A 23,936-nucleotide genomic window follows, 5' to 3' on the forward strand; every position below is an offset into this window, starting at 1 on the left:
ATCATAAACCGTTAGTTTGGTTTCGAACCGCAAAGGACGGTAACGCGAGGTGATTCTCAAAATGGCGGTTACGTTTAGCGGAATAATGATTACACCGTACTTTACAAGCCAGGAAAGATTAATTTAAATGCAGACGCGTTATCACGAAATTAACAGAAACAGTTAACGTTACAACCCGCGCTCAAAGCGATAGAAGAACGTGAAATTTTAGAAGATCGACATAAAAAGAAATAGATGATTTCGAGAACTTTTCAGAAAACACAGAATCAGATAATTTTCAGGGAGCCACAATTCCTAGAGCTTCAGCTGTCACCGGTTGCTGGCAGGCTCGAGTCAGAGATTACACAGAATAACAATAATACAACTCAAACAGTAGAATCAAACGAACCAGAATTTCCTAAACTTCGGTTGTCACCGGTTGCCGACAGATCGCGCGTACGGAGATAGTCCCCGGAAAGAAGATGCGGATTATCTAAGGCAATGTAGGGGAAGGCACGCCACGCAAAAGTGGTTGTTAATTTGGAAAACTAGTGGAAGTCGAACGAGCTTGAATCAAGTTCAGACTCGGAAACTTCCCAGCGAGTAGTGACTCTGGATACGGAGGATGACGAACTTCATCCGATGTTGAGTCAAATCGAATAGGGAACACTGTAGCATTTGAGAATAATCAATATTACTTTCACCTCAACACAAAACACCAAATATAGGTAACGTCAAAAGAATTATTTCAATATAGACAAGATAATTTAGTATACCTCTTTCCTTGATTCGAACGAAAGTTGTCCTTTTGGTAGACAACGGTTCAAGAGCTTTAAAGAAATTAAACAAATTACCGTTTGTAGGGGTAATAGAAACAGGACAAGTTTTCTGGACTAAAATTAGCAAGAAAAATTACTTTGGGTTAATTGTACTGAATGCCAGTGGGGAATCTTCACTGCGCATTCAAAGCAATATCGGGAAAACCTTAGTAAAATTAAAGGGCATCTTACGAGATAAAAAATTCTGAATACTTTCTCCATAGCTCTCATCCGAACACATCGCTAATGTGCCTTGGATAGAGGTTCAAAAAATGTTGACCGAAGTTTTTAGTAGTCAGATCAATATCAAGGTTATCGTCTGTCTAGGGAAAGTTCGTTACGTTTCACCTGAGGAGCGTGACAGAGTTTTTTATGAAGCTCATAAAGCTCCTCTTGGGGGACACAAGGGAGTTTCTAAAACGTATAATAGATTAAGCACACGTATTATTGGGAGCTCTAAAAGATGACATTCAACGTCGCATTCAACAATGCCTCGAATGTCAATTAAAAAAACTAGTACGAATCAAGACTCGTCAACCTATGCTCATTACCGACACACCGGGAACTGTTTTCGAAAAGATCGCAATGGATATTGTCGGTCCATTGCCAGTTTCAGAGGGAGGTAATGAATATATTTTTGACGATACAAGATTCCTTGTCAAAATTCTGTATAGCAATTCCTATTAACAATATGTTAGCTGTAACTGTTGCTGACGTTTTTATTAAACGTTTCATCTGTATTTATGGGGCCCCAAAAGCTCTACTTACAGATCAAGGACGGAATTTCGTCAGTACCTTTATGCAGCGAATCGCCACACGTTTTAAAATTAAGCAGATCCAAAACCACGGCTTTCCGACCCCAATCTAACGGTTCTTTGGAAAGATCGCATCATGTGTTAGGGAATTCTTAAAACAATATGTCAACAAGGAAAAAAGACTGGGATGAATGGTTGGAAGTAGCCACCTTTTCGTATAACACTTCCGTTCATGAAGGAACCAGATTCACTCCTTTGAATTAGTTTATGGAAAGGTTGCGCGAGTTCCTTCTGAAGAACCCCTCCATGATTTAGATTGCTTACCTACTTTATAACAATTATATCAAAGATTTAGTAACGAGACTAATCGAAACTGAAAACTTTGCACGAGAGAATCTAATAAATGCTAAGGAAAGGTCAAAAATTCAGTATGACAGACATTTAAAAGTAGTTAATTTTAAAGAAAACGACCTAGTATTCTTACTAAAGGGACCCTAAACCAAACAAATTTGGTGACCATTATGATGGACCTTACCAAATTTTACAAGTTTTACCTTAACGGAAATATTCAAATCAAAATGAACAATCAAAATTAAAACAGTACATCCAAATCGGTTAAAATTAACGAAAATTTCGGAAACAAAACGAAAATGAAACCTAAAACGAAAGGGGACAAGAAACGAAAGGACCCAGATCCTGATTTTAAACCTTAATTTCCACCTATTAATACTATTTGTTTTACAGGATGGGAACTAATATACCAATGGCTATTTCGTATTTGTATTTCTTATTTAATTTTATTTATTACAGCTACGCAATTATAGGAAATGATTGTAGTAATAAAATAACGAACATGACCACCATATCGTTAGTGGACATAGATGATTGCGATATTGAACCGGATCATGTGGACATAACCCTAGTAGACATACATTTATTACAATTAAATGATTTTGAACATACCGAGATCCTTCAATGTAAAATTGAAGTGACTCGATTAATTTATTATTGCGGATATTGGGGAACATACATACATAGTTAATCAATGACTATATGGGGTATGTCCATGCGATCCAGCGAGAAGCGTGTCAGATAGCGCACGATCATGGCACGTTTCACCTCGGTAACGCAATAATCGATGGTTTAACACCAAATTCGACTACTACTCGTAGTATTACCCTTGCAGGAAAAAGCGGGTCTTGATGGAACTTGCAAGGCCCAATATTCGGATCCTTACGGTACCTGGGACAATGTTGTAGTCACAGGAAGCGTAACGATCACAATTCAATCCTCTTGGGCCCGAGTAAAGTCTGAATCTAATAAAATTCTATATGCCATCAGATCCACTTGCAAAGTTAGAAACGGGATCTTGTATTGACCCTGAAGGAGGGTATACCTTCTGGAACCCTCTACCTAAAAAATTTTGTAAGGCTAATACCTATTCTGTACTGTACAAAGGAGCCGTAACTAAGCTCAAAACAAATAATGACATTATATATTCAGTGCAAATGTAAGAGATGATACGAGAGTTTTTCATTAATTGTAACCGGGGAAGAGACACTCATGCGGCCTACCCATTTTCTTAGAACCGAACATCCTAAGCTTTTTATTGTTCAAAAATCCGATTTAAATATGTTTAAATGAAGAAGAGAATATCGTAACTCATGCATCTCAGATAAGCATGGATATTTTCCTTTTACATGAATACAAAAATTATAGTATACGTAGAAAGGATTCTATTAGGTCTCAGATCCGTGATTTGTATAGAGATGTATTGTTACACCGTTGTAGAATAGAGAGGGAGATAGTTATTACGAAATAGCCTAGCGATAGGCAGCTTACCCAGCCAGATGAGTTCGCCTACCGATACATGGGAGGGCCAGGTTACATGGCGATCTTAGCGGGAGAGGTCATTCATCTAGTTAAGTGTGTGCCAGTGGAGCTAAAACTTTGGGCAGCAGAAAAATGTTACAACCGATTACCAGTCAGAAGAGGGAATCAAACTCTTTTCCTCACACCTCGCACTCATGTCATTACCACACAGGCAGCTGAAATTCCTTGCAACCCTTTACTCCTTCAATATTACTTGGTGGGACAAACTTGGTATAAACTCCTGCCTAGTCCTGTCGAGACCGTAGCTCCCAATTAGTTTAAAAGCCTAGTACGAAGGTAACATGGAATTATAAGAATCCGCACCATCTAGCCACAAGTGGGGTGTACACTGAAAAGGAGTTGAACGACATGAAGAACCGCATAATGTTCACTATGGAACAAAACGCTATAGTTGCCAACGTTATGCAGAGGATCACCAACGGAGTATACAGCAACCAACCATCGGTAATGAATCTACTGGACGAGGAGGCCCTGGAAAAATTAGCAGAAAACGCCTGGGATAAGAGCTAGGGGAAGCTCCTGAAATTTGGAACCTACAGCGCCGGAGTAAATGGAATCGACGGCATCGTAAAGATGGTCAAGGCAATTACGGATACAGTCATTCACGGTTACACTCTCCATTCAGTTTATGGATGGTCAGTAAAATTAATTGCAGCCTTGTGGGCCTCAGCAACTCACCTATTGCTCCATTTAGCCGAACCAAACGATCCAACGAGTGCTCAACGACAAGATCCCTGAACCAGGAAATGGACCTACAGCCCCGATAATGAACCCCTGACCTCTACCCTAAGTTGCCAGCAGCTTCGCTCAACCCAAAAGACCAACCAGTTTCGTCAACTCCAACGGATTTATCAGCGACAGCAGCGACGAATGGAGGCCGAACTTTTATAAATTAATTGATAGAATAATTTGAAAATAATTAAAAGTACGATCATCAAAGCTGATGTGCGGTACTCTCACTTTCAATCTGTACTTCCATCAGAAACGATGGGGGTGTTATGTCCGGACTCAACGTTCGACATTTTTAAATTACTACTGGATATAAATTATCCACCAAAAATTCATATTTTTAGCATACACATTTATTTTATTGTTTTTAAAACTTTCCTCTCTAGACATTACTGCCATTAGTACATTTTTCCAGAAAAGAATATTTTTATTTTTCTATTTTACGCCAGGTAATCGGTTTATATGGGTCGGGTTGTAAAACCAAGCAATTTTATGACCCGAACATTCAAGGAAATAGTCTTATTTTATCTAGTTACTATCTTTGGGGAATTTTCCGCGTTTGGTTGGGCCGACCAAAAGAGCTCGGAGCCCTCGGAACAAAATAGTCTAATGGACTTTAACCTTTTGTCTAGATCCGAATAGAAATTTTTGTGATAATAAAATAAATGTACAGAAAGAGAAAATATTATAAAAGATAACAGTATTTTAAATAATACAAAAAGGTAAATAATGATAATTTTAAGTAACAAATTTTTGAGATAATATAAAAATGTATCTTTAAATAATGATAATTTTAAGTAAAACAAATTTTTGAATAATATAAAAATAATATCCTTTAGAAATAATGATAATCTAAGTAACAAATTCTGAATATTGGAGAAAGGAAATAATATTCCTCAATAATGATAATTCTAGTATAATGAATTTGAAATAAGGAGACACAAACTTAATCATCATCATTAATAAGAAAGCAAAATAACTTAAGAATATTAATGGTTAAATAACATTAATAAGAAATAACAATAGTTTAAGTTTAGAAAAAAAGGAAACTTAAATGTGCTACTCGGGGGTTTTATTTCGGAATTAAAATATAATTCGCGAAACACATTTACAGCCTGACCATAAATCTAGTACTCGGTTGAGTAGTTTAATAGAATATCTCCCCGAATAAAACAAATAAACTACAGTAATGTAAATTTAGATTGTGGTTAAATAAATTTGAACTTAGTTAACAAAGTAAAAATTTAACAATGATTTACGTTTCGATTATTCAGATAGAATTTAAGAGAAGGGAGACAACAGGCCTTTGAGACAACGTGGAGGGAGTAGTGCGCTACCAGAAAACGTTAAATTCCTCTCGAAAGAAAGGGAAACCTCGTGACTACTTGTGATTGTTACTGTAATTGGCCTAGAGTTTCCCCAAACACTAGAAATTAGAGAAAATGTCACCACTCTAAGAGTGCTTGTCAGTTTCAAGTTTTGTTTTCTAGTAGTCCAGTTTTAGTTTTTACACCCTCAACACGAGGTCAAGTTTAGATAGTTTAACGTAACACAATATTTTCCTCAGTCTATTATGTAGTAAGATTTTACGTTATTTATATGGAATCGAGGATTAAAAGAAATAGAGATTCGAAAGTTGCATTTACATCTTTCCTTTTATTTTTTTATATTTTTCTTATTCTTTTTTTATTAGGAAACAGTGCAGGAAAAACACGAGGTGACATCTGACATATGGTGTAAGTCCAAAAGTAATATATTAGGAATTTTTGAATACATCTAATAATTTGAATTCTAATTTTATTTCTTTTTTTTTGTTATTTAATTTAACCAATTCCCAAAAAGCAAACTCGAGATCCTTATCTCTTATTAGCCTAACAGCTGAATAAAAATAGCATTAATTTTAGCTGCGTTCTGACGTAACAACACAATTTAGGACATGCAGTGCTATAAAATAAATAAGCGCTAAGACATTTAAAATACAAGAGATAACTAAAAATTAATTAATTTTCTTGTGACCGCTGCTCCAGGAAGTTATAAAGTTATTTGCGATCGATTGTCCTGTAATTTTTAAAACACACTAAGATTTTGCTTTTAATGTTAGTAAAAATATTTTTGAGGACCCGGAACTGCCAACAGCTCCTATGACCGCTGCTCCAGGAAGTTGTGCAGTTAATTGCGACCTATTGTCCTACAATTCTTAAAACGCACCAAGATTTTGTTTTAATCTCGGTAAAAAATATTTTTGAGGATATATACTTCCTGGAGCAGCGGTCACAGGAGCTGTTGGTAGTTCCGGGTCCACATAAGTATTTTTTACCAAGATTAAAAGTAAAATCTGTGGGTTTTAAAAATTACAGGAGAATAGGTCGTAAATACCGGTACAACTCCCTGGAGCAGCGGTCACAGGAGCTGATGACAGTTCCGGGTCCTCGAAAATATTTTTTACTAACATTAAAAGCAAAATCTTGGTGTGTTTTAAAATTACAGGACAATCGATCGCAAATAACTTTATAACTTCCTGGAACAGCGGTCACAGGAAAATTAATTAATTTTTAGTTATCTTTTGTATTTTAAATTTCTTAGCGCTTATTTTTTTTTGTATGATTACTATGTTTTTAATCGTCTTTGTTATAAATTGTAAGAATTTATATTTGTAAATATTTAGAGATGTCCAAAATTAAAGATATCTAAATTTACTGGTCTATATTTAGAGATGTCCAATTTTTAAGTTTACGAATAATTAAAACTGTCAATTTTTTTATATTTTTAAATTTTCAATTGCCTTTTTATTGACTTGTCTGAATTTATTATTCTCCATTTTTTTAAATATCTGTCATTGCACTTGTTTGTTGTATAATTTGTCTAATTTCATGGATATCTTATTTTTAAATTTTATAATTTTATGCTTATATCTTTTTTAAAATAATTCCAATTTTCTTGGTAACTAAATTTTTACATTACTAGCTTTATTATTATCGAAATTTTAAATTATCCTTATTTAGATGACTAATTTTTTTATTATTCCTAATATAATATTTATATAAATTTTTTACTTAGTGATTTCTTTATTTAGAGTTGTCCAAATTTTGATTTTTCCATTTTCCGTAAAATTCTTGACCGGTACGAATCATTAAAAGGCATTGTACGTTTAAATTATTTATTTATTAATTTAAAATAAATAAATTAACTATTTAATAATCCTTAAATTACTCTGATTTTTTTTTAAGCCATCCAGAAAAAATAACCTTTTTTTTTTTTAATCTACATATTTGTTAAAGAGTTATCTCTGGGCGGAACAGTCTCCGGATTTAAAAAAATTTTGAGTTGGTAACCCTACCATTAAAACTATTAATATTCAAACTTAAGAACCTTATAGACATGGACTGAGGATTTGGATTATCAGTTAATTCTAAGTGACGTTAATCAAGTTTAGTGAGATCGGCTTCAGAACAGATCTTAATTTTAGTAGTATTGTCATCTTTTTTAACAAAAATCGAACTATTTTGCACCCAAACATACTTAAAACGTAGAGTTTTGGCCTTAGACTTAGTTATAAGTAACAATTTATATACTTCAGCATTTAAAAATTCATTAACATATAAGAAATCCTTAGAAACATTTGCCGTATCCGGGAAGACAGTTTTAACTAGTAATGTTTTAAGCTTTCTCTTACTATTAATAATATAATCTCGTATTTGAGGAGATTTAAGTTTAACTATGATTGAGTGCAAAATAGGTTTTGCATTATCTTTTACGTTATTTGAAGAGTTTTTGGTTCTCTTCTCTATTATCCTAGTAGAAAGTATGTCAGACTTGAGTTCAGGTACTTTGAGAGCGTTGAATACACTAGAAGTGATCTTCATTTCAGATGAACCTTGGACAACTGAATCCGGAATGCCTGAGATAACCAATTCTGATGTAACTTGTGAATAAGGCAGGACTCCAGAAGAATCATTTAATGCAACACTTGAGATTAAGGCATGTTGATCAGCTAAGCTTTTAGAAGTTTTTAGTGTATCTTCTTTGATGGTTTCAAGCTCATTTCTCAGTTTGATAATATTGGTAGTGTTCAAATTTACATTAGTGTTTATAGAGTTAAGAGCTTCTTTGGTATTAGATTGTTCAATTTGTAACAAATTTAATCGAGAACCAAAATCGTCAATTTTTGAAGACAATGTCTTAAATTCAGTCGTAAGCACTGGTATTTGCGCAACTGACTTCATCACTAATGTAAGTTTGTCATCTGTAGATAGTGAAGACCAATCGGAGGGAAGCTGATTTGAACCCATTGTACTCGGAGGTGAACTTACTACTATTTGATTTGTTTCAATGATATCTAAGATCGTTGATAATGAACTAGTATTTGTTTGAACTGTAATGTGTTTGGTTTGATTTGAAGATGTAGATGGATCAATTAAATCTTGTGATTCGGGAAGAAAAACTGAATCTCTGTTAGGTGACAATGGTGAGCTAGGCGTGATCGGAGCAGAAGTTGTTGATCCTTGTCGACTTCCAATACTAGTAAGAGACTCAGTAGATTTAGCCGATTTAAAACTAAATGTTGATGAGTTGTTAGAAGTTACCGATCTTAATGATTGAAGACGGTTTCTGGTTTGAGGTTGATTTACTTTTTGTTTAGTTTTATTATCGCAATTATTGCAAAAGCAGATAAAAATAATTATGAGTCACTTAATTAGCTAAATCAGCATAATAAATTATTTTTAGCAATAAACAAATACGGGATGTAGATCTACATTTCGCCATTAGAGAGCCTTTGGACTGTATAAATTTAATAGATGACTTAATTAATTAACTTAATTATCGCAAAAGCAACATAGAATAATTATAATAGTCACTTCATTAGCTAAATCAGCATATTAAATAATTTTTAGCAGTAAACAAATACGAGATGTATATCTACATCTCGACAGAAGATAGGCCTTTGAACTGTATAAATTTAATAGATGACTTAATTAATTAACTCAATTATCGCAAAAGCAACTTAGAATAATTATTGAGTCACTTAATTAGCTAAATCAACATAATAAATAATTTTTAGCAATAAACAAATATGAGATGTAGATCTACATTTATAAACAGTAGAGAGCCTTTGGACTCTATTTATTAAATTAAATAAAATATTTAATTACATTACCCATAGATAATTACAATAGGGTATTGTTATATAGAACTATGACATCTAAATAGTCAGGCATTCAATACAAAGGGATACCTAAAATTGAAGCAGGTAGTTGTTGTCATAGATGACAATGTAAACTAAAAAGGTTGGGTAAGTGTGAGAATAATGATAATGACATTGAAAAAAATGCATAAAAATTAAAACAGTATTTGTAACAACTTCATCGAATACAAGATAAAAAATTTTTTATTACTCTTTTACAAAATAAAATAATTAATCAATCTATAAATTCAATCAACATATTCCAAGGAATCAGGATAAGGCATATTAAGCTAGCAGTGGCAGAACCCATCTCGGACGGTCATTATTATTAATAAATTTTGTTGCTTGAATAATAAGTCAATGCCTGACGGACGAGTTCATGCTAGCTTGGTGTACCTATCAGGATAATTAATAAATTTATTAATTCAAAAAAAAAAAAAAATACCAGAAATCTCCATTGTACAAACGTAGATCTACATTCTATGTTTAATGATCACTAAAAATGATTAATTATATAACTACTTCCAATCACACCGTCAGTAATTGAAATAATTAATTAATAAAATTAATTCACTCAATAAAGTCCAAGGGATCTCGATTGTCAACATGTAAATCTACATTCAGTGTTTGTTTATTGCTTGAAACTATTTATTTCAGTTTCATGTTCAGTAATTAAATGAAATAATTAGTTAAATAATTCAAGAAATAGAGTTCAAAGGCACACCATGGTCAAAAAGTATACCTAGAATCAATTTTATTTATTGTTAAAAATTATTTATTATGTTGATTTAGCTAATTAAGTGACTCTGATGACAATTTTTAGTTGCATATCCAGTAATTAAATATATTATTCAATTTAATACGTAGAGTCCAAAGGCTCTCTATTGTCGAAATGTAGATCTACATTTCTTATTTGTTTATCAAAGAAAAATATTTATTATGGAGTCTCAACTTATTTAGTGTCTCTGATAATTATTGTTAGTTGCATGTCTATCAATTAAATTATTTAATTCGTCCCAAAAAAAATAGTCTAACAGCTCTTTATGATCGAAATGTAGTTCTACATTTTATTTTTATTTATGGCTAAAAATTTTTTATTATTTTGATTTAACTTGTCGAGTGTCTCTAATAATTATTTTCAATCGCTTTCGCAATAATTGAGTTTATCAATTAATTTATTATTTTAATTATTAGAGTCCAACCCTGTTTAAAATTTCCAATAGGATTCCATCAAAAGCGACAAAAGCCACTTAGAAACCCATAAATTTTGTTGGTTTTTAAGTGGCTTTTGTCGCTTTTGATGGGATCTTATTGGAGCTTTTCAACAGGGAAGGGCTCTCCATGGTTGAAATGTAGAACTACATTCCGTGTTTATTTATTATTAAAAATTATTTGCGACGAAACAAATTGACGTATTTATTTTTTTTTATTGTTTTATCATTGTAATTTTATTAATATTTCTTTACAATATTTACTTTATTATTCTATAAATCATATACACTTTTAGTCTCTTCATGAAGTATCTCCCTCAAATTATTAGTTAAAATACATGTTGTCTTTTGGTTCGTCTAAATAAATTGTGCTTACTATTTTATTTTCTGCTATTTCTGAACCGTACCTGCCATCTCTTAACTATTCCTTGAAACTTTCCTTATCCTACATTACCTGTCAGGAGGACGTCGATTAAGGCGGTGACGTTTTGCACACAGTTCTTAGACTGCCCAAATGTGCCCGGTTTTGTTTGACACATGTTTACTGATGTTCACAAAAATAAACAAGACTTACGCTCCGTAAACAATAATGTTCCGTATAAATAAAAATTTATGTGAATATTCACCTTCGGGTAAATATTTAGCAACTGTTTTACAAAATGAGTTGATTATAAAACACGCGAAAACATTGCAAGATTATTTGTTGTTTGATTTGACAGATGCAATTGAGGTTATCATAGTTGTAAAAATAAACAATTATATATTTTACATTTTTAATTAATATAATTATATTTTCAGAGTATCGAGTGGTGTTCAAATGATCAGTATATTCTCTGTACAAATTTAAAAAAAGGAATTATACAAATATTTACAATAAAACGTAAAGAATTTAATTTTAAGTACACTGAAGGAAGTGGAGGCATAGAAAAAGTTATTTGGGGACCTGATTGTAAATCAATAATTATTATTTCTGATTTAAATGTAAGTATAATTAATTTATATTTATTTATTTATTTTTTAAGTAATGCAATTAATTGATATTTTAATTTTTAGAATTTTTTTAATAAATTATAACAAGAAAAATTTATTTTAAAAATTCAATTTTTAGAAGCTCAAAAAAACAATCAATACAATTTTTTAAAAATAATTTTCTAGACCTAGTTTGTTTTTAAAGAAAAATAAAAAATTTTTATTCTGTTAATAGATTTATCTGTCAATAATAACACTGACCGAGCAAACAATAACTCACATCTGGAATATTAAATCATCAGCAAAATTTTTGGCCATAAATAACAAAACAGAATGCTTAGCAATTATTTTAACAACAGATAAAACAGATAAAATAGAAATATATAAATCAAAGGATTGGAAATTATCACGCGTAAGTAAATATTTATTATTTTATTTAAAAGAATAAAAAATTTTAATTACAATAAATGAAAATTATAAATTTTGACAGCTTTGTCAGCTCCACAACTTGCTAATTCAATATCGCAATTATTATTTTTAATCGTTGGTCTAAATGCTAATCTTTTAACAGTTTTATGATGAGCTTCTGTATTATCAAGTTTTATCCAACAAACCCATTCACTCTCTATATTGTACATCTTACGATCCAAAAAATTTTGTGGTATTGTCTGCAATTGAATGGTACCATCCTCAAAGCCAATAGCTAAGACATAGGAATCATCAATAAAATCATTGTAAAAATCTAGAGCTGTTACAGAAGCATCCGGAAATTCTAATGATTCAACGGGTAAAATATTTTGATCATTCTCAAGTTGATCAACTTTCCAGAGTCCAACTTTACCATCACGTGACCCGGTCGCAAAGTATTTAGAGTCATGGCTCCAGCTGCAACACCAAATAATCCTCGTGTGAAGTGATTTAGCTGGTGAACAAGCTACTAAATTATAACTTAAATTATCACCCGATGAATCAGCTTCAAAAAGACTCCAGCGTCTGTCCCGTGATACCGATAGTAAATATTTCCCATCGGGAGAAAATTCAAGCTGTGTTACAGTAAGCCGATGACTCATCAGCTTACCTATTTGTGCCCAGGTCTCGGTGCTCCATAAAATAATAGCCGAGTGTTCAGGCGACGTTGACTTACAAGCAGTAGCTATCAATTTTCCATCACTGCGAGCTGCTATTGAAAATAATTCATACCCATGCCCGTATAATTTTTCCAACTCGGGCCACAGAGTGTATCTTATTATTTCTTCTTCAGTCGGCGGTCTTTTAATAAAATTACCATCATTATTATCATGCTCATTAATATCAGAAGTATTTAAATACTGATGTTGCTCCTGACTGGTTTTATTAGTCAGTCCCAATGCTGGAACTGAAGCGCTTGAATCAGTCATATTTAACGCCTTGCTCCAATCTTCAGCACTTAGAGCTTCAGAAAATCCAGCTGGTGCTTTAAAAACCCGTATGACTTTCTCATCAGCGCCAGAGCAGAACATTGTCGAGTTTAATATTGTCAAACAATTAATATCATACCCGTGAATTTGTGGGCGAGCTATTTCATGCCAATTTGATGATGATGATGATTTTTTACAAGGCCATGGTACGTGAATTCTTGTCGTCTGATCCAAGCTTGTAGTTAGCAAATACCTCCCACGTGGCTCCCAATGCAAGTCAGTCACTTCGCTGAAGTGTCCGGTTGGTCCTGAACGTGGGTACCATTTTTTAATTTCTTCATTGTATCTCCACAAGTGAAAGGTACCTTGGTAACCCTGGGCTAGTACTGAAGACCCGTCGGAGTTAAATTTGCACCCGTAAAAACCTAGAGAGTTACCACCGACTTTACCCAGTTTAACTGTTTCAATCCAAACACCACTGGGACTCGGCTCCCAAATAATAATTGTTTGGTCCAACCCGCTTGAGAGTAACTTTAAAGGATTTTTATTGTCAGGCAACCAGTGGACTCCGTTGACCCAGTGGTCGTGTCCAGTGAGCACTGACTCTAAAGAAATATCAAAATTATCATTATCTACCTTGAATTGATACCGCTGCTCTTCATCAACAGCTTCTGGGGGGATTGATGAGATTTTCCAGAGTCTTATGGTGCCGTCTTGAGAACCACTGGCCATAAAAGCTTCATTGGAATTATATTTAACGATATCAAGACACTGGATCCAGTCTTGATGGCCGCGCAACTCAATTGTATGATTGAAATTTAATTCCGGTATATTTTTATTGAGGGAACTGGGATTACAAGTGTAAAGATGAATTGTAGCGTCATCAAGACCCATTATTATCATTGGAATTGATTTTTCACCTGGCAATGATGAGATTTTTATTTCGTTTGGAATTTTTTTTTTTAAATCCAATTCCTGGTGAATTAATGTCAATGATTGATGGTACCATATTTTAAACTCGCCTTTAAATGATGATCCGGCTATCAATAAATGATTATTCTTACTTGTTGAGGAATTAGAATTAGGCCAATAAGCTGCGTGTGCTGTTGACAGATCACTGTCTAAGGAAACGATAATATGTGGCTTGTAATGTTTGGTGACAAATTCACTCCAGATTATTATTTTACCGTCCAGTGAAGCTGATAAAATTTTAGGTGCTGAGCAATCATCACTATTATTTTCACAGATCCACTCAACTACTTTAACTTGACTCTCATGCTTTTCTAGTTTGTCAATTACTCGGCCAGTTTCTAAATAATCGGGGTCGTATATTATAACGGAATTGGAACTCGCGTAACAAATAATGTTATTATTTCGGCACCAATCTATTGCGTGAGGCTGACAATTTGACGCACATGATATATAATTTGTTATTACTTTCATTTTTATTTATTAAATATTTTTTTTTAATTTAAATTTAAGGTTTGTTTTATGACAATCACGTGTATAGTGTAAACTTGAGGTTGTGTATTTATAACCTAAAAAATATTTTAAATTTAGTATAGTGAAGTTAGCTGACATCTGTCAATTTTTTTAGTTCTTGTTACAAATCAATCATAATAATAATAAATTATACTGAAGTTAGCTAACTGTCAATTTTTTTAATTTTTATAAAAAATCAATTATTATAAAAAAAAAAACACTTTAAAAATTTTCAATTACAAGTTTTTTTTTTTAATTTTCATGACATTACAGTTAGCAGTCACTTGATTATTTTTTAGTTTTTTTTTATACAAATCAATTTGTTCCGAAAAATTATTTTTAAAAAATTGCATTTTTAATTTTATAAAATTTCTACATGTTCATTTTTATTTTTTTGCCATAATTTATTTATTACAAAAATTCTTAAAATTATCAAATATCTGCTAAATTAATTTTTATTTAATTTTTACACTTGAAATTTTTTTATCAAATTTTTTTTTTTTTTTTTAATAATAATTTAATTGCTCTAAAATTATAAAAAAAAATTCTTAATGTCAATAATTTCGAGGTCTTTAATAAAAAATACTTTTAAAAATCTCTCCTTATATTTTTTTTTTAATTTTCACATTTGAAAATTTTTTATTAATTTTTTTTTTTAATAATTTAATTGTTCTAAAATAAAAAAAAAAAAATTCTAATGTCAATAATTTAAAAGTCTTTAATAAAAAATACTTTTAAAAATCTCCCATTATATTTTTTTTTAACTCATATTTGGAATTTTTTAATTAAATTTTTTTCATAAAAATTAAATTGCTACAAAATTAAAAAAAAGTTTCTAATGTTAATTTCAGCATCATAAATACGATTATAATTATTTTCTAAGCTCAACTCTCGGAAAAAATTAAATTTTTATTTTTATTTATTACAGAGATTGATCTGCGATAAATTATTCAGCATTGACGGGGTATCATGGTCACCCAATGGAGAATTACTGGCTATTTGGTGTTCAATAATTGGAAAATCCCGAATATTAATATACTCAATGACAACAGATACACACATCGGCGTATTTAATGTCGAAGGAAATAATTTACTTTGCAGTGACACAATTGAGAAACCAATTAAAGGAATTGAGCAAGTTGTTTGGAGTCCCAGCGGACAAATATTAGCTATTGCTGGTTATAATGAAACGGTTGCATTGATAAATCATGTTACTTGGTCCGTAATTAATGAATTGCACTGTAAGCCGGTAATAAAAGAGGATGATAATTATCTTGGAAAAATTTATAAAGAAATTGATATTACTCGGAGAGATTGGTCTAATTATCTGTCGAATAATGTAATACATGATCAACATGTCAAGTATACTTTGGAACAAGTATTAGACAGACCCATAAATATTCCAATAGATATTGAACCTAAATATTGGGATGTGTCTATTGCTGCAATAGATATTTTGTCATTTAGTCCATGTGGTAAATATTTGGCGATAAGACATCAAGTTTATCCCTCGACTTTGTGGATTTGGGATTTGATTGACGATTGCGTTGATAATATTTTATTAAAAAATTCAATATCAGGTAATCATTTTTATAATTAATAAAAAAATTAATGATAATGAAGTCTGACAATTTTTGGAGTTTTTATGTAGTATCATAAAAATTAAAAGAGTATTAATTATATGTTTTTTATTTTTTAATTAGGAATTGTATGGGAGCCGACAAAAACTCGCTTATTAATTTTTTCTGAGTCTCCAATAATTGTTGAATGGCATCCAATTAAAAAAGTACAACTATTTGAATCTCCGCGAGGGATGAAAGTTATTAATGGCAAGTGGAGTCCCAATGGCGAGATGATAGCTTTATTAGGATATAATAAAACTTCAATTATTAAAGTGTAGATATTTATTAATTCTAAAAATTATTCTTTCTTTTATATTAAGTTATTATAATAAATTATTTACTTTTTTAAATTTATTATTTATATTATAAACAAATAAATTATTGAATAAAAAATATTAACTATTATTACTGTCTGATTAAATCTAATTGTATTTTAATTATTAATAAATTTAATTAACAATATTTTTGTATGTAAAATATTTAATAATTTTAAGAATTTTAGTGACATATAAATCATGGCAAAAAAATTTGAAAAAAAATTCTTACCAACCAGTGATTGCAGTAGTTTTTCCAATTTTGGCATTATCAACAGAGTGATTGGTATTATATATATAATATATATATATTTATATAACCTAATTTATAAATTCACAACGTAAATAATTCATCAGTTTGTGCTCGTTACTAAATGTCAAATAATTAATAACATATTTTTATTTTTATTGTTATTATTATTATAAAAACTAAATTGTGATCTGTTTAAGTGACAATAAAAATTTTAGATTAATAATGTCAAATTAAATAATTAAAAATAATAAATAAATTTTAATGAAAAAATCCTAACTGTTTTATAAAACAGGATTTTGTTTTTTCATTGTGTTTTTTTATTATGACAAATATTATGGCAAGTGTTGATTTAAAAAATTGGCCAATCCTTAGTCTGCTTAATCGTGAATTTATCAGTGAGATTCATACAATACTTGTTTTTGGTAATTATAACAATAATTAATTTAAAACTTTCATAATTGTACAAATAAAAAAAATGACATTAAAATTAGCAATCAATTGAGTATTTTTTAATTTTTTTATCAAACAAATTTATTCAAAAAAATTACATTTTTTATTTTTAAAATTTTCTACGTCATTTTTTTTGTCAATAAAATTATTAAATATCTGCTAAATTAATTTTGAAAAAAAATTATTATTAAAGGATTACTTGGCAATGAAGTGTTGATAGTAACAAAAGACGGTAAAGTATACGCACTAGGAAGCAACACGTCAGGGTGTTTGGGCACAGGTGACACTCACAGCACTTTGTATCCTGTCAAAATAGAAGCTCTGACTCTAAAAGGCGTCAAGACATTTGCATTTGGCGTAGGACCTCATGTCCTGGCACTTACTAATAAAGGAGAAGTTTACTCATGGGGGCATAATGGCTATTGTGAGCTAGGAAATGGATCATCTAATCAAAATCCATTGCCAAGTAAGGTTGCTTCTAATTTTGAGGACAAACCTATCGTTGCAATTGCTTGTGGTAGCCATCATTCATTGGCACTGACTGAAGATGGAGAGGTAAATTAAATAATTTTTATTTTTAAATGTCAATTCTTTTTTGCAGTAATTTATTTCTTAAATTTTTTTTTTTTAATTATTAAACATCTGCTAGATTAATTTGTTCCAAAAAATTATTTTTAAAAAGTGCATTTATAATTTTTTAGAGTTTCTAAAGAAGGAACTTATAAAATAAATTATTAAAAGAAAAATTTATTTGTTAAAAAATTTTATAAAAATATCAGATGTCTTAATTTCAATATCATTTTTTATAACCATATTATTATAAAAACATTTTTAAAAATTTTTAAATAATTTTTTTATTAAAATTAATAAATTAAAAAATTTGTCAGATGTCAAATAGGTATAAATTTATTATATTTATTGTATAATAATAACAATAATAATTATTTCTTTTATTAATAGGTTTATGGATGGGGACAAAATACTTGCGGACAAGTTGGAAGTGGTATAAGTACTAATCAAAATACTCCACGTAAAATAAATTCTGGATTAGCTGGTAAAAAAATAATTCAGATATCATGCGGACAAACATCAAGTGTTGCCGTTACTAATAACGGTGAGGTTTATGCATGGGGTAATAACAGTGTTGGCCAATTAGGAGTTGGTACTTACATTAATCAATTAAGTCCTCAAAAAGTCACTGGACTGACTGGAATTGTAATTGGTAATTTTTTTTTCATTAAATTTAAAAATTAAATTTTTTTTAAGCTTAATTAATTAATAATAATAATAATTTTTTCTAAATAGCTAAAGTTGTTTGTGGCTATTCACATACAATGGCACTGAGTGACGAAGGCGATGTTTACGTATGGGGAGGCAATGGATATGGACAATTGGGTTTAGGAACTAAATCGAATGCATGCCAACCGGTTAAAGTATGACATATTAATTTTAAATTCTTGAATAATAAAATATAAAATAATTATTTTTTTGGTAAACAATAGCTGACCATCGGAGATATGGGTAGAGTAAGTGACATTGCAGCAATACACTGTAATCACATAAGTGCAGCATTAGCTGAGGGTGGAAAAATTTATATGTGGGGTCAATGTCGGGGTCAAACAGTGACAACACCAACAGTCACTCCATTATTGCACTTACACGATGTACTTGCTTGCTACTCAACACCAAGTGTTATGCACGAGCCACTCGTACTCTATGCTGAAGATGAAACAAGTATTTTGGATTGTTTAAAACAAGCCTTTGATGATTCTGTAAGTATTTTATTATTATTATTATTATTATTATTATTATTATTATTATTATTATTATTATTATTATTATTATTATTATTAACTTGTAATTTTTCTAAATAATAATAATAATATTTCATATTAAAAAAAATTTATTTTTATTATTATTATTATTTTGTTTTATAAATAATAAAATTAATTAATAATATTATAGACTCACAGTGATTTGACAATACAAGTACAGGGAAAACCTATTTATGTACATAAAGCTGTTTTAAAAATACGCTGTCAATATTTTAGATCAATGTTTCAAGAGCATTGGACTGAAAACAATCAATCGTAAGAATTAAATTATAATTATTTTTAATTACATATATTTATCATTATAAATCTAAATATAAATTGTTTTTTTTCAGTGTTATTGTGCATGATGAATTTTCATATGATGTTTATAGATCATTTTTAAAATATTTATACACTGATCAAGTTGATTTACCACCTGAAAATGCATTAGGTAATTTAGATTACATAAAATATAATAATGATAATTTTTAATTAAAAAATATAATTTTTTTTAACAGAACTCATGTATCTTGCAAATGCGTATTTTGAAACACAACTAAAAGGAAAATGTGTACAAATGATAAAACGCGGGATAACTATAAATAATGTTGCTTTTTTATATAAAACTGCGATTGAATACAGTTCCAAAGTAAGTGTTTAATTAATTTATTTTTTTTTTCTAAAATACTATTTATAAAAATTTTTTTTGCAGGAATTAGAAGACTTTTGTTTTAAATTTGCATTAAACCATATGACAGCAGTAATCCAAACATCTCACTTTTCAAAACTAGACGAAGCAACATTAAAGACATTTATTACCAAAGCTGCTCATGCCGGTGCATTTAAAACATGAGTAAATATTATCGGGACAATATATTATATTATATCTTTATTATTGAAGTAATTAATCATCACTATCTATTGCATCACTATATTAAATTTTATTCCATACGTGCATTTTTATTTGCTAAATAATTAATTTTATTAAGATTTTTTTTTATATTATATATATTCTATTTATTAATTTATCCAGATAAAAATATAATCGAGTTTTTTTTACAGTAAGAATCATTTTTAATTAATTCAATAGATAAATTTATATATATTTTTTTTTATAATTTATCTGTATTTTTTGGTTGATTAAATAAAATTTCAAATAAAATAAATTTTTTAGTCAAAAATAAAACCAAAAAAAAAATTAATTAATTAATAAAAAAATAATTAATTAACTAAATAAGCTAATAAAATATTTTAACAGTGCATTAAGATAATTACTTTTTAATTTTTTATTTTTTATTTATTTAATTATTTTATTATAATTTATAATAATATATTTGAAGAGAGTGATTTATAATAATATGACAAAAATCAACATAATACTTAATATATATTTATATTTTTTTTAATACATAGTATTAATATTAATATGTGTGTGATGGTGTTAGGTGTATTATTTGCGTTATTCGACCACTCTTGTATGTAATTAATTATAAGATTTATAAATCCACTAATAATAATAATAATAAAATATAAAAAAAAATTCAATAAGATTAGCTACAGCAACAATAACATCAACAACAACAGTAACAATAATAATGGTAATAATAATAAATATAATTACAATAAATTAATTAATTAACTAGGATGAAGATTATCGTATTAATTTAGGCCTGCGGGCTACTTTTACAGCAACATGCTGTCAGAATCCCTTTTTAAACATAATTTTAAATTTATATTATAATCTATAATAATTTCAATAAAATAATATAAAAAAAAATAAAATTATTATTATTATTAGTTATTTAATATTTAAATATACATTGTGGTTAAGCGGAAGAAATAGCAAAAATTTATAAGCCGGCATATTTTATTTATTAATAATATACTGTCCGTTTTTTTTTTTTTTTATTTTTCACTTAACTTTATATCTTAATAATAATAAATTGAAATATTTATGTATATTCGGTATTTATTTTTCTTCTAATAAATTTATTTACTTTCACATAACTTCCTTGTATTATCAACACCGGTAGTTCATCAGTCTGGCAATGTTTTATTAACTCTTTATATATTTATAATTACAATAATATTATTGGCAATAAATTAAACGAAATATATATAATATTTATTTTTACTTTATTTATTTATTAAATACATTTGCTTATTAATTTGCTGGATTCAAATATTTATTTTAAAAAAATTTCTTCTTTTATCGCGTCTTAAGTAATAATGATCTATTTTTTTTTTTTTTTTTTTTTTTTTTTTTTTTTTTATTGTAATTATTATATGTGATTTAAAATCACACTTTTTTTTTATACTATTTTTTAAGTTAAAAAATTCAAGACTTTTATTATTTATGTATTATTTAATGAAGAAAAAATTGTATATTGTAACAGTTCTATGATTATTCTTTGTTTTATTAATATAAATAACAAAGCCTTAAATTATTTTATTATTATTATTATTATCATTATTATTATTGTTATTATTATTCTTATTATTATTATTTTAGTAGCAGTATCAAACTACAGACATAAATTTTTAATAATTTCAACAGTCAAAAAAAAAGCACGATTGTTGAGTTTTTAATAAATAATTACTTAAATATTTTTAAACGACTTGCGTCATTATTTTTACTTTTATGAAGACATAATTGAACGATTTACTTTTTTTATATTTTATTAAAATTTTTTTTTATAGTATTTAGAGTCTTGTTAAAGACTGTCGATAGATCAGACTCAAGAGGGATTTGTGTATAATTCGATTGATCTTTATTTATTTAAGTATTTACTTTGCTTTATTTTTTATAGTCGTAATATCAATACTTGTTATTGATTTAATTAAGTTCCCTCTTGTAAATATACTTGTGTGAAGGTTTGTTTTACTTTTTATTTTGTTCTTGTTCATTTGTTCATTGTTTTTGGTTTTTTTTTTGTATCCACACTTTTATTAATGTACTATACATACTTGAGCGAAAATTTCGCTTCCGACGGAGCTACATAAGAATGTTCAAAATTTTGCGTTATTACGTCAAAATATTGTTTGGTAAATTTTGTATTGAATTTTCAAAACAAATCTTTGTATTAAATTTTTAACACAAATTTTTTTTATTGAAAATTTAACAAAATATTTCTCAAAATAAATTTTTTTGTTAAAAATTTTGTATTTAGTTTTTAAAACAAATTACTATGTTAAATTTTTAACAAATTTTTTTGTTAAAAATTTTGTATTTAATTTTTAAAACAAATTACAATGTTAAATTTTTACCAAATTTTTGTAATAAAAATTTTCTGTTAAATTTTTAACAAATTTTTTTATTAAAAATTTAACAAAATATTTTTTTAAATAAATTTTTTTGTTAAAAATTTTGTATTTAATTTTTAAAACAAATTACTATGTCAAATTTTCAACAAATTTTTGTGATAAAAATTTTGTATTAAATTTTAAAAACAAATTTTTGTGTTAAAGATTTTGTATTAAATTTTCAAAACAAATTTTTGTGTTCAAAATTTAAACCAAAATTTTTAGACAAGAAAATTTTTGACCTAATTACGCAAAATTTTTAACTGTGTAGAAAGTAATTAAAAAATATAATCAAAAAATTAAATTAAAAAATAAATAATAATAATAATAAAAATAAGATTGAAAAATAAAATTTAGCTGAATTATCATAATAATAAAAATAAAAAATGTTTTTGAACATTTTCTCAAGTTTAAACTACCGTACCTATTACCAAATGTTTTGATTATTATATATATATATATATATATATATATATATATATATATATATATATATATATATATATATATATATATACGTATATATATATTATATAAATAGGAATATACTGATTTGTATTAAATAACGTTCTTAAAAGATTACAATCTACTTTGGTACTCTAAATGATTAATATATTATCAGTATAAGGTCCCAATGAAGATTAGATTAATAATTTTTTAAATTAACCAGCTATCTTCTCAATATTTCAACAAACCAATATTACTATATTTAAAAAATCATAGTGGATGCGTACTAACCCAATTGATTGTTTCTAAAAATAGCTTGCTTTAAAAATTGACTTTTGATTAATAAAAAAGTGCTGAATAATTTCAGTCAAGAGAAAAAAAATCCGTGAGCTATATCGCGAGATTGTGGAATCCAGGGTCTTTATTTTTCTCATTTGCGGCGGACTTATAACTCGATGCTTCACTTGTTATTGCCAGCACTGGCTTTACTCGGTCACTATAACTAGTATCGCCCCAGGATGTGAAATAAAAATCAATAGGATACGGTACGGCCGCTTGGAAATGTTCCAGATTTTTTTTATCTTTTCTCCACTCATTATTCTTTTATTACATTTTAAACATTTTTTTTTATTTTTTTATTGCATTCATGCTCCGATAAAATATCTAAAAAAATTCCTGATAAAATTTATTTAACAAGAGAAGAAATGAAAAAAAAAAAAATTATTCGGTACGATATGTAGTATTTTTTTCTTTTGGGCAACAATCATTGGGTTAGCTCGGGAATGGAGAATTTTATTGATTTTGTGTTATTTTCGATGATAATTAATTAATAATTTAATTTTTTTAATTATTTTAAGGCAGCAAATAACTGTTACAATTTTATAGTGCGATCGATATTTAATCTGTTATCTAAAATCATTTATTTATATATTTATATATTTATATATATGTATACTTAATAATCATTGACATTTATACATTTTTATCACACACATAAAAATTATTTTTAAATATCTGTGAATTATATTTTTATTTTATAATAAAAAGAATTGAAATGATTTTTTTTTAAAGAAGAAATTAAAATGTCCGACTGAAATAATTTTATACCACTTAATTAGCCGTAAATGTTAATTGAATAAGGAGGTTAATGAAAAATATGTATCTAGTATTTCAAGTACGAAATAATTTACGCAAATTAGTACTATCGAATAATTTTCTGGTAGCATTTATTAAAAATTAAACTAATTTAAGTAGAATAAATCTATTTTAGTACTGACACAAATTTTATCCAATTTTAAATTTAAGTTTAATTTAAATC

General features: G+C 28.4%; 3 protein-coding genes across 3 annotated transcripts; 2 read left to right on the forward strand and 1 right to left on the reverse strand.

Moving 5' to 3' along the window:
- The first annotated feature begins 11,054 nt into the window (after nt 1-11,054).
- On the forward strand, nt 11,055-16,337 carry LOC123262152 (WD repeat-containing protein WRAP73-like). The gene is made up of 5 exons (XM_044724267.1): nt 11,055-11,297; nt 11,366-11,548; nt 11,772-11,948; nt 15,344-15,995; nt 16,119-16,337. Exons 1-5 carry the CDS (start codon nt 11,157-11,159, stop codon nt 16,313-16,315), a joined length of 1,350 nt encoding a protein of 449 aa, XP_044580202.1. The 5' UTR covers nt 11,055-11,156; the 3' UTR covers nt 16,316-16,337.
- On the reverse strand, nt 11,954-14,474 carry LOC123262150 (probable elongator complex protein 2). Its single transcript, XM_044724265.1, has one exon. The coding sequence runs from the start codon at nt 14,374-14,376 to the stop codon at nt 11,995-11,997; it is 2,382 nt and encodes a 793-aa protein (XP_044580200.1). The 5' UTR covers nt 14,377-14,474; the 3' UTR covers nt 11,954-11,994.
- Nucleotides 16,338-16,859: 522 nt separating the features above from the next.
- On the forward strand, nt 16,860-19,819 carry LOC123261193 (RCC1 and BTB domain-containing protein 1-like). The gene is made up of 9 exons (XM_044722717.1): nt 16,860-17,026; nt 17,248-17,609; nt 18,015-18,276; nt 18,360-18,487; nt 18,557-18,826; nt 19,020-19,144; nt 19,222-19,319; nt 19,387-19,517; nt 19,581-19,819. Exons 1-9 carry the CDS (start codon nt 16,927-16,929, stop codon nt 19,719-19,721), a joined length of 1,617 nt encoding a protein of 538 aa, XP_044578652.1. The 5' UTR covers nt 16,860-16,926; the 3' UTR covers nt 19,722-19,819.
- Nucleotides 19,820-23,936: the final 4,117 nt, after the last annotated feature.

Source organism: Cotesia glomerata, linkage group LG3 (genome assembly GCF_020080835.1).
Source record: "Cotesia glomerata isolate CgM1 linkage group LG3, MPM_Cglom_v2.3, whole genome shotgun sequence".
In the NCBI taxonomy this organism is placed as follows: Eukaryota; Metazoa; Arthropoda; class Insecta; order Hymenoptera; family Braconidae; genus Cotesia; species Cotesia glomerata.

What these genes read in the sequence shown, in the direction of transcription:
- LOC123262152 (XM_044724267.1), top strand. Translation starts at nt 11,157, where the DNA reads ATGTTCCGTATAAATAAAAATTTATGTGAATATTCACCTTCGGGTAAA. An exon ending in ATTTGACAGATGCAATTGAG is followed by an intron (nt 11,298 to 11,365) that starts GTTATCATAGTT and finishes TTATATTTTCAG; the next exon opens with AGTATCGAGTGGTGTTCAAA. An exon ending in ATTAAAAAATTCAATATCAG is followed by an intron (nt 15,996 to 16,118) that starts GTAATCATTTTT and finishes TTTTTTAATTAG; the next exon opens with GAATTGTATGGGAGCCGACA.
- LOC123261193 (XM_044722717.1), top strand. Translation starts at nt 16,927, where the DNA reads ATGACAAATATTATGGCAAGTGTTGATTTAAAAAATTGGCCAATCCTT. An exon ending in TGGACTGAAAACAATCAATC is followed by an intron (nt 19,145 to 19,221) that starts GTAAGAATTAAA and finishes GTTTTTTTTCAG; the next exon opens with TGTTATTGTGCATGATGAAT. An exon ending in CGATTGAATACAGTTCCAAA is followed by an intron (nt 19,518 to 19,580) that starts GTAAGTGTTTAA and finishes TTTTTTTTGCAG; the next exon opens with GAATTAGAAGACTTTTGTTT.
- LOC123262150 (XM_044724265.1), bottom strand. Translation starts at nt 14,376, where the DNA reads ATGAAAGTAATAACAAATTATATATCATGTGCGTCAAATTGTCAGCCT.